Source organism: Pteropus vampyrus, unplaced genomic scaffold (genome assembly GCF_000151845.1).
Source record: "Pteropus vampyrus isolate Shadow unplaced genomic scaffold, Pvam_2.0 Scaffold311, whole genome shotgun sequence".
Classification (NCBI taxonomy): Eukaryota; Metazoa; Chordata; class Mammalia; order Chiroptera; family Pteropodidae; genus Pteropus; species Pteropus vampyrus.
In genome coordinates, this window is record NW_011889092.1 from 1,593,497 (window position 1) to 1,604,730 (window position 11,234).

Genomic DNA, 11,234 nt, shown 5'->3' on the forward strand with positions numbered 1-11,234 from the left:
CGAAGGGTCGGGGGTGGTAAGGTTGGAGAGTGGGGGACAGCTCAGAGAGGTTTCCACTCTGGGAGACCTAAAGCATAGGAGCCCAGAGGCAGAGGCATGCTTGAGATGAACCCTGTCCAGAATATTCCTCACTCCAACCCCAAATATAGTGGGCTATTTTTAGGAACCAAAAAATTGCTAGCACATTCCTGCAGGGGCAGGGAGAAGGAGGAAGGCCAAGAGTCAGTGCAGAGGGAAAGAGTGTACCCCACTCCTTCTAGCTCTGACTTTGTCTTCAGTGTCCTCACCTCAGGGTTGGAGAGGCTAACCTTGGCCACTCCTGAGGTCTCCCCAGCCCCTGTCCCCAGGGTCCCTTCTTGGCTGTTGTCTTGTTCCAGTCTCTTTCTCATACTCCGCCTCCCTCTGAGATTTGGGGAACAGCTGGGGTGGCCCAGGCCCTGAAGACAGAGCCAAATACAGGCATGGGACCAAGCAGCGAGGCTGTGGGAGAAGGCATACCAGAGAAGAACAGACAGCAAGAGGGACAGACATGGAGAACCCAGGGAGACTGAGACAAAAACGGAGAGCTTGGGACAGAGTTAGGGTGAGCCAAGCTCACCAAGCCCTTTCCCTAGTGCAAGATTCCCTGGCCTGGCAGCCTAACCCCGCCAATCCCCACCAACCCTACGCCCCCACCCCACCTCACCCCTCCATCCTCGCTTGCACACCCTTGGGGACAGGGAGCTCGCCCCTCCCTCCTGCCCAGGCTTCCCTTTTGTGGTATGACTGACTCACAGCAAGCTTATATCTGCCTCCTTGTGACTGCCTGCTGTGCCTAACTCTGCCCACACAGGCCCCTGGCCAGGAGTCAAGAACAGTAGTAGAGGCATCAGTTGACCAAGATGCCTGGGACAGCAGAGATGAGAGTGATGCTAGTGATGTGCCTTGGGAGGAGGGCAGTGGCGTGGAATAGAATGTGGGCAGTAGGGATGGAGATACTATTGGCTCTGCAATGTGGAGAGGCAGCCGAAGGTGGAGAGAGTACAGAAGGAGCCCTGAGCCTGTCCTGGACCCCTGACCTGAGGTCTGCCTCCCAGGACCATCTCGCCCCTCCCCACATCTGGCTCTTGCCTCCCTCCCTCCCTCCCTCTGCTCACTCTGGCTATTCCCTTATCTCCTCCTTTCCTGACCACAGCCCCATGCTAGAGACTGAAGGATCCCAGTGAGTCAGCTCCTCGGAGATCTGAGCGTTCACACAATTTCTACCTCCTTTCCCCAACTCCTTTCCCCTTTTCATCCTTTACCCCCAAACCTAACCCTTAAGGGGGTCTGGGACAATCGGGAGGCCATTTTTGGAGGAGGCTGGAGCTAGAGTAGAAGCTGAGACTGGCTTAGAAAGTGTGAGGGACCTAGGAGGAATTGTTTCTGAATACTGGAGTGGATAAGCTCTCAGGAGGGGAACGAGCTCATAAGGGACGTGGATGCTCGTGGGGGTGGGGGGGCGCCAGGACTGGGCTCAGGTGTATTCTACAGTGCACGTGTCTCCAGTGTGGCTCAGAGGCTGGAGACGCGGCCCTGTTGGAGTAACAACTGAAGCTGGAGTCTGCAAAGGGCTGGAGGAGGGAGAAGGTGGGGTGGGGGAGGAGGAAAGGGGAAATAAAGGAGGAAGGAGAGGAGGAGAAAGATAGGGGAGGTGGGGGGGTGGTGTTGGCCTTTCCTTTAGGGTTGGACTCCTGAGCTCCAAGTGACCCTTTCCATGTGCCCTGGTCCCAAATGGCCCCACTGTCCCGCCTCACTCTCTCTTTTCAGCACCCTCCTTTGGGACCTTCCCTGCGGAGGCCCCATCACGTGGTGGGAGTGGAATGGACTTGTTGCCAGAGGATGGGCATTCTCACCTGAGCAAGGCCCCTCCTCTCGGATCCTTAGCCTCCTCACTTATAAAATGGGATGGTCAAACAGGTACCTCCCAGGGTTTGTAGGAGGATTAGAGACAGTACAGTCCCTGGGCCTCAAAATATGGTCTCAGGGCCAGCAGGAGCATCATTTAAAAATGTTTCAGAAATGCAAATTTTTGGCCTCATCCAAGACCTACTGTATCAGAAACTCTGGGGATGGGGCCTGGCAATCTGCATGTTAATAAACCCTCCAGGGGATTCACAGTCAAGTTTGAGAACTACTGGAGACACTTCTAGCACATAGTAGGTGCTTGAGAAAGGTACATTCCCTTTCTCAAAGTCTGATGACCTACACAAGCAGGGCACTGACATTCGATCTTGTCCAACTGTGGCCTGGGTCTCTCTCCCTCCAGTTCCTTCAGATCCAGTCTTCCAAGGATCTCCAAGCCTCTCTCCTCTATTCTCCTGCCCATGGTCCAGTTCAGCCTTGTCGAGGGGAGGTCCAGAGCTATAAGATCTGAGCACTCCTGAGCAGCTTTTCTCTGAGTATGTAAGGCACCATTTCTGTTAGCAGTGGCTCCTTGGGTAGGTGGCAGGTGTGGGTGGTGGGAGGAGAGAAGGAAGGGCTGCTTCTCCCACTTCCCTTTAGAGTCTCCTGACTCTATCAGGCTAGGTATGCTGTGAGGGCTATTAGAGTCACAGTGTAAGCTTGGGGTACTGGGTCTCAGGCTGAGGTCCAAGGCCCAGCCAAAGGGGGCTATTTTGGCCTGGGTCCCCAGGAGGCTTCCTTTGGTGAAATTCTGTAGTCACCCTAATGGAGCATCTGGCTGCCAGGCACATGCTGGGCACAGAGACACATTTGCTGCTTTGCCCTTGAAGTTCTGGTTCTATGGGAAGATAAGAGACTGTATACATCACTCACCAGAATGAGTGGCAGGAAGCAAAAGAGTATAGTTGGCATCTGCCTTGGCACCCTTGATTTCTCCCATCGGGGCCACCTTTCTGAGTTTCCCCATTCTATGGGTACTCATTTTGAGTCAGATACTTTCTCCCCAAGTTCTCAAGGTGAATACTTAGAGGTTTAGGGAAGGGATGGGCAGGAGAGACAGGAATGCGTGGGGCAGACAGGAATAAAATGGCAGAAGCTGTGGGAGAGGAGAGACTTTTGGAGGTGAGACAAGAGAGTAACCTGTGAAAGAGGCGGACGTTGACTGAAGAAGAGGAGAGAGATCCACTCAGAGAGATTGGAGAGACAAAGCCTGAGAGAGAGACATAGCCCCAGAGGGAAGGAAAGAGGAATAGAGAGGGAGAGGGGTTCCAAGGTCCTGGAGGATCTTGAAGGACCCCCATCCATTTAGAGAAGAGCATACCAAAGCCTGGAGAAAGAGGAGGGCCCCCCGCCAGGCCACATAGGGATCTAACATAAGCAGAGCTGGAAGAATCAGTATGTATGTCCTGTCCCAGTAACACAACTTGAGTCTTGGGAGGTACTGGACCATTGGGTTTGATGTTATTACCATGAGGGGCACTGTAAGGCTTCCCTCCAGAGAGGGAGGGATGGACTCTAAGTTCCAGGCAATGAGGAGAGCAATAGGTGGGGTTTTGGAGGTGGGAAAAGACATAGAAACTCATGGAGACAAGACAGGAGAGCAGGTTGTGACAGCGACACTGACCCTCAAGAAGGACATTAGTCCCTATCCTGGTGGCACCAGAAAGAATAAGGCCACGGTCTCTGGCTTTGTACAATCCTAGGCATTAAGTAGTTAGAAATAATCTAGTTTGGACCCTCTCCCCTGCACAAATGAGTACAGAAATCTTGATCCAGTCCCAGTGCTGGCTCCTGACCCCTCTGGAACAGAACAAGCTCCCCTTTCTTGGTACCTGGGTTGAAAGACTAGTGCTTGGAGAATGGCACTGTCTATGGCCGAGAGATCCTACCTTCAACTACAGAGCTATAGGTAGTGAGTCGGGGAAAACAGGAAGGTTCTATCCATCCATCCATCCACTCATCCATCCTTCCAACCATCCACATAGCCATCCACCCATCTTCACTGAATTAAAACACAAAACCATAGAACTATATGTTGTAACATTGGAAGGACCCATTTTTACTGAGGAAACCGAAGCTCATAGAGGAAAGGGGATTGGTAAGGCCACACAGAGCTTCTGTAGTCCATCTGGGACAGAACTAGAAATTGCTGCTATTTTCTACACACCATAAATTCTCCCCTGGGGTCTGGGAAATTGGTTGTTATGCTGACATTTATACTGATGTTTGTTAAAAAAAGCTTTGAGGACAGGAAATGTGACCTCCTTCACTCCACCCTGAGCCTGGACTCTGTGTGTGTACGTGTGTATGTGTGTGTACATGCCTAGGTGTATATTTGTGTGTACATTGTATATATGGTTGCATTTTTATTGGTGTGTGTGCATGTTTACGTAAGGGTGTGTACATATATGTTGGGCAGTGGTGTGTGCATAGCGATATGTGTGTGACATGTGTAGATGTGCATGAGAGTGGGTGTAGCTCTATCTGAACTTTCCCTTTCCTCTTCTTTTTAAGTTTCCTGGGGCTCTAGCTTTTGACCGGAGCCTCGTTAGTTCCCCACCTGTGCATCCCATCTGGGAATATCCCCACTTGTCATTCCAGGCTGCTCCTCACTGATTCTCTCCTCCCTTCACTGGGGCAGCCATTCTGCTCTCTGAGCGCCTACCTCATGGGCTTTGGAATTTGAATGATTTCCTTCCTGAGCTGATGCAGTGGAGGCGAGGTTGCTTTGAGATCTGGGAAAGTTCAGGGAGAAGGTGGCATTTGAGAAAGCCTTAAAGAGCATTTTGAGGGCCAGGTATGAAGTGGTCCTTCCCAGCCGCAATTCGTGCACACAACCCCGCCACCCCTGGTGTGGGGGCAGGGCAGGGCCAAGAAGTGAATGGACAGACGTATGCCTCACAGAGAGCCCTGGGCTTCTTTGGCCATATCTGCATCCAGCCCACTCTGACTAAGGATGCGAATCCCCCTTCCTGCTGCTGCTCCAACTCTTCCCAAATTTCCTGTCCCATTCGCCCCTCATTGCTATTATCCTGCCCTTAACCTGAAGAGTCACAGAAAACTGACCAATCGAAACAAAGGCCAGAGAGGCACTCACCAATTCCAGTAAAGGACAGGTCAAGACATCCCCCAATCCAAGTAAAGGACAGGTTGAAGAGCCCACCAATCGGAACAAAGGACAGACTATTCTCTCTAAGCCACCTGGGGAGGGAACTGGCGATCGGTAGGGTGCAGAGCAGGAACCAGACTGGGCCTGGAGATCCAGAGGCTTGGGTTCCAGACCTGGCTCTGCCCTGCCTGGCTGGCTGACCACAGATGGGATATTGCATCTCTTTGAGCCTCCATTTCCTCATCTGTCAAATGAAGAAACTTAGCTGTCCCAAGCCTGCGGCTTTGAAAAATTTCTCGCCCTACATCAGGGCTCACTCCATCACCTTGGCCCTTCTTCTCCAGTTTCCACAGCACACACATATCAAACTCCACTGCGGGGCAGGGCCGCTCTGTGCTCAGCTTGTCTACCCACCCTGCATCCAACCAGGAGCAGACTAAACCAGCACCATCTTCCAAGGCCCTGCCTTGGGAGCCTTAGTCTTAGAAGCCTGGGTTGGCAGACTTCATTTCAGGGTTATATGAGACATCAGCTTTTCCTCCCCTCTTTAATCTACAGAATTGACCTCAAAAGACCTATGTGTATATGATACCAGCAGGTGTTTCTGAGCCCTGGCCCTGTGAATCCGTAAGGAAATAGCTGCACTCGTGTGAGTCTGTGTGTGTACTGGGAGGGTGTCTGAAGGCATGCTGGGGTGTTTCCACAAGGGCGTGAAGCCCTGTGGCTGTGCGGCTGGGTGTGTGTGGTGCTGAGGGTGTGTGCACTGTGAAGAGGAGCGCCTAAGGACAATTGATCCAATTTGGGGGTGGTATTGTTTTGAAGCCTCAGCTTCTGTTGTCCAAGGGCAGAGTCCTATCTCTGAGATCAAAATGTGTCTTCATCCTTGAGCATTGGGAAGGATCAAAGGGAGGCTGGGGGTTGGGGAAAGCAATGCCAAGTGAGCACACACTAGGAGAAAGCTCACTGCCCCCAACTCCTGGAAACACAGGACTGGAAAGGAGTGGGGTAGAGAGGAAACTGAAGCGAAGAAGATGCAAGGGTGAAATCTGGAGCTGGTCTGGACTCCAATGCAGGTCTCCTTCTCTGTAGCCTCTCTGAAAAATGTGCATTTAGCCCATTCTTGCATACTTTCAGGGATGGGGAGCTCACTTCTTATCTCTCTTCTGGTGGCCTCTGCCTATGTAGCGTGGCTTTGCCTGGAACAAGGTCCTTCATTCCACCAGGCCAAGGGCAGCCTTCTGTGAAACCTTATGGGTCTCCAGGCTGTTGCTGGGGCCACAGGTCCAGTCCCCCTGCTTAGGAGAGCCTGAGAGATTGAAGTTTAAAACCGAGACCCCTGCTTTAGGCTAGGCTCTCCCGGGTTCTCCAGTCTTAGTCACATGCAGGACTTAGTTTCCAATTCCCTCCTTACTCTTGAGTCTCATCTTGTCCTCACCTGGGACACAATACCCTAGGGATGGTCTGATCAGCCTATAAGCAGGGGAACTGTCAACTTCTCTATTCAGGTTAACATATCTTAATTAATACGGATTGCAGTTTTAGCGTTTTAATTTGTTATCAGCCAAACTTACACTATGGGCTTATGATGAGCTTGTGGCCCTCTAAGACCCTCAATCTCATATCACTTTCACATGGATGGGAGCCAAGCCATGTCTATTTCATCCAATAGATAATCACTTTGCTTTTTGAACACAGACCCAGCCATCCACAGGGAAGACATCAGAAAGAAGTTCTAAGGGCTAGCAGGCTAGCAGGGAGAGCATGGCTGAGTGGACGGTATGAGTCATGGTCCTGCCTTGGCCTTGGATCCCCTGTTCCATTACCTTTCTCTTTGATCACTGTGGCTCTGGCCAAGCTAATAGAGCAAGAAGCAGGGACCATTCTTGTTCTTGTTCCGGCTCTCCAAGGACGACACGAGGCCTCTTCCTGGGATGGAAGGCTGTGAAGCAGTCAAGGCTGACTTCTCCTTCCCCTCCCATCTTGCCAGGGGCTGGCTCAGCTGTGTTCCTCCCACCTTGTGGGGTCATGCCCCGCTTGGACTCATGCTACTCCTAACCTAGCCCCTCACTAGGCTGAAAAATGAGACTGGAGGAGACCACCTCCCTCCTGGGGAAAGTGAGTAGGACCCAGATTCAGCAGATATTTAGCTGTGCACCTACTCTCTGTGAGTAATCTGGGAGGCACTTTTAGGGTTCAGTTTTATTTATCTTCATATCAGCCTATATCTATAGCTATAGTTGCCCCCAATTAATGCGTAGAAGACTGTGACTCAGTGACCTGACCAAGGCATGTACTGCTAATAAATAGTGGATCCAGGATTCAAATTTGGGGTATTTTTGGTTTGCTTACTTTGCTTTGTTTTAATGTGGAAGCTTGTACTTTCCCTACCATGCCAGAGTTGTGCCTGGCTAAAGGACAAGAGACCTGAGATTTAGTCTAGACTTGACCACTTGACTCACTGTGAGTTTTTTCCCAGGTCCCTGGCCCTTCTCTGAGTCCTAGTTTCCCTATTTGTGAGATGAGGGGACTCGGACATACATTCTAGGGCCTTACGACCTGTTGGAGTCTGAGATACTCAGATCTTGAGATTCTAGTATCTTAGAGCCTTGGGGTCTGGTTTAGACTGGGAGTTTGTACTCAGAAGGGGCTGCCTCTGGCCTGTCTGGCAAAGGCCCTCACTGCCCTTTTCTCTCTTCCAGGATGCTTTGCTGAGCCTTGGCTCCGTCATCAATATTGCGGGCTTGCACCGGGCTGTCAAGGAGGCCCTCTCAGCCGTGCTTCCCAGAGTGGTAGGTGCCTGGCTCCACATTTCCCCTGCTCCCCAGACCTTTGCCCACTCCTGGCTGTACCTCACACAGGGTCAAGAAGGAATGAAGAAGCAGGGTCCCTGCTCGGAGGACTCTCATGGCGAAGTGGAGGGTTTAGTTGAGTGTTTGGAGAGGGCTTTCTGGAAGAAGAGAGCTGAAGCCGAGCCCCAAAGAATGAGCTTACATAGGAATCCTGAAATGTCTGAGACAGAAGGAGACTTTGAGCTAACATGTCTCAGATAATAGAATGGATTCACCTAGGATGACAATTAGGACATAATGGCATCAGGTGGGCTTTGGAGTATGTACAATAGGAGGGGTTGAGAGCAGACATGCAAAAGAACTTCCTTGATGCCAGGTCTGGGAGGTGCTGAAATGGAAATGGGGCTCAGCCTGGATGAATGGATCTGTGCCAAGTTAAAGTGTCCTGCCTGGAGACAGGAGGCTAAACAAGCCTCCTGACATCTAGAAACCTTTAACTTTAAGGTTCTCTCTAGCCCATTCCAACACCATGGGTGAGGTTGAAGTGGGGTAGGTGGAGAGTGGTTACCTGGGCCCATGGTCACCTGGTTAGTATGGTTGCCTGGCCCAGAATGTCTTGGTGAGGAAACTATACCCTTCTTCAGCTACCCCAAGCCACTCCCCAGCCTGGATCCAATGGCCACTGTTCATCCTTTAGATAGTAGAATGGATAAACTAGCCCTCAATACCCAAAGCAGCAGTGTCTCAGTCGTGCCAGATAAAGGGAAGCAGGAAACTATTAGTCTTGAGGAGGGAGTCTGACCCAACCTAAGGGGCATGGAAGACTTCCTGGAGGAGGAGGAGATGCCTAAAGTGAGTTCCCATAGCCTGGAATAGGGACTCTACTCTAGATACTAGCTAAGGGTAACCTCTGCTCTAGGAAATAAGAGTAATTCAGAAGATGATTCCCCCTCTAGGGCCCATTGTGTCTGAATCTACTTGATGAATGAACTCCCTGAGGCCCAGAGAGGATGGGTTCTTCCCCCAACATCACACAGCATGACAGGGACAAGTAGAGCTTGGCACCTAAGCACTCCCATTTCCTCTTCTCAGCTCTACCTTCTCAAAACCTAGAAGGTCAGAGCCCAGGAGGAAGGCTAATGAGTGGGCTTTATTGAGCATGAATTTGGCAGGAAGTAGGTGTGTTGGCACCCAAAAATAAATCCTCTCAGAGAGGATGGGACCTAGGCAACATCTGGCCTGAGGTGGAGAAACATCTTGAAAGGAGGGGGTGGAGACGTTGGCAGGTCAGCATTTGCAAGGCTTCTCTGGGCCCCTCAGTGGCCATTGAGGCTGTCCTGGGTGGGACGGGGAGAGGAGGTGACTGGCCAGGTCTTCACAGGCAGTGCGCTCGGTTGTGCCAGCATAGATGCTTGCACTAGATTAATTGTATCCCCAAAGCTGGAGGCAGCTGTGGTCCAGGTGACTAAGTTCCTGGGACAGTGGGCAATATCTACTTTGGCCCATCCGAGAGACCTGTATGGGCTAGGGAAACCCTGACTTTGCCTGGATGCATGGGAGGCTCAGTTCCTATGTGAGGAAATGAGAGATCTGCTCTACCCTCAGAGAAGGGGAGAGGTAGGGAAGGGGGTCTCCCTAAACCCTCCCCACCCCAAATCCCTCCCCAGTGAGGACAACCATTGGCATCTGGCTCCCTCATCAGCACCCATTGTGGCAGGCAGCCCCAAATGCAGATGGTGCTGATGTATCTGAAATGGTTCCCTCCTTCTTTCCAATAAACTCAGCTAATTTTAACCCAGAGTGCTGAGAGTGAGGGGGTGGGAGGCAGATGGACATCCGGAAGTGAAGTGAGGAGCTGTCCTCCCTGCCTCCCCACCCCTAGATCATCCACCCCTCTCTATGACAAGGAAGGACTCTCTGTATGACCCGGGGTACTGTGGGGTCTCTCAACCTCTTTGGGAAAAATCCCACAGGTCCCTCCCAGGCTGCTGAAAGGGCCAGATGACAAGAAGAAGGCTAGATATAGGTGAGGAGGGATGGCCTCCTTCCCACTGATTTCTTTATCCCTAAACTCACCACTTAGACTCTCACCCAGGGGGACAAGTGGGCTCCAGGCCTGTGTCTATCCTTCTCACTCCCCTCAGGCCCTGTTATCCCCAGCCCACACCACCGCTGTGTCTTGCTCAGGTTCCCTGGAAGGAAGACTGGGCCACCTCCTGGGGCTTGGGGGAGGATGGGGACTGGCTGGAAGCAAGAGTGGCTGGCAGGCTTGTGGACTGTCACAACAGCAAAAGACAACTGCTTCAGCTGAGGATTCCACCCTTACTGAGAGTGGGCCTTCAACACCTAGCTCCAATGTTACCACCTCCAGAAGCCTTCCCTGATATCATCAGCAGAGAAGAGAGTCCTCATTCACCCACTGAGAGAACAGCATCCCTCAGGATACTTAGCTGAGCATGTGGGTGCCCCATCACTGGGGCGCCAGTTCTGCTGGACAGCACTGGCATCTGGGTCTCACTCATCACGCACAGTGTGGGAAGTGGAGTCTCTGCAAGACAGTGCTGAACGGAGCTGGTTGTGGATCCCTAAGGACAGCCAGTCCTGCCTGGAAGGAATGTGGATTTTTGCCTGTGGGTCAGTGAGGGCAACTGCTTCTTCCAAGACACAGCCTGGTGCCAAAGTTGAACCTGCTCTGGACCCTTGGGGAGGGCAGAATGACAAGCCGAAGACTTGATAAGCTTTGAGCAGAGCTTTGATCTCACTTTGGGGAATGATCATTCCAAAATATAAACCTGTTCTTGTCTCCCAGGGCTCACTGCACCCCCTTCCACCCGGCAGCAGCCCCTGACATCCTCCCCCAGCTTGGTTTATAGGCCCTTCTAGCTCGGCTCCTGCTGACTCCAAGCCCACCTCCTGCCCCTACCCTCACTGCCAGTTCCATAAATGTTCAGTGCTCTCACACCTATATACCTGCTACTCAACCCAGAAGCCATTCTTCTGTGCCTCAACCACTCCCTGAATGTGTCTAATTCCCACTCCAGTTACAGCTTTAATGTCACTTCCTCCAGGAAGCCGTTTCAGCTTTGGTCATGGTGTACGGTTTCTTGTAGAGTATTTTTGTGTCTCCAAGATAGGAGGGAAGCTTCCGGGGGCCTTCTGAGCCCCTCCTGCAGTAGGACCCTGAGTGGACACTCAGTTATTGTTTGCTGAGGCTGGAATCATGGCAAGGAAACACCCCGGGGTGCACGTAGGGGATTTGTCTGCACCTTTAGCCCTTCAGACCCTTTCCCTGGTGCCTTGAATTTGGAGTGATAGGTAAAAAAAGCCGGCAGGATCATGGATCACTGCCTGCCCAGAACCCCCCTCTAAGAGGAGAAGGCGAGATGCTAAGTTCATGAGTTTTTCCACCCTAA

The 11,234-nt window shown here is 51.8% G+C and overlaps 1 protein-coding gene across 1 annotated transcript in view; it reads left to right on the forward strand.

The window, feature by feature from the left end:
• PDE2A (phosphodiesterase 2A) overlaps positions 1-11,234 on the forward strand; it is a 65,241-nt gene that overhangs the window by 23,304 nt on the left and 30,703 nt on the right. Inside the window, exon 2 of the mRNA XM_023521674.1 lies at positions 7,732-7,877. Coding sequence (XP_023377442.1) covers positions 7,732-7,877 — 146 coding nt within the window. The remainder of the gene's footprint in view (positions 1-7,731; positions 7,878-11,234) is intronic.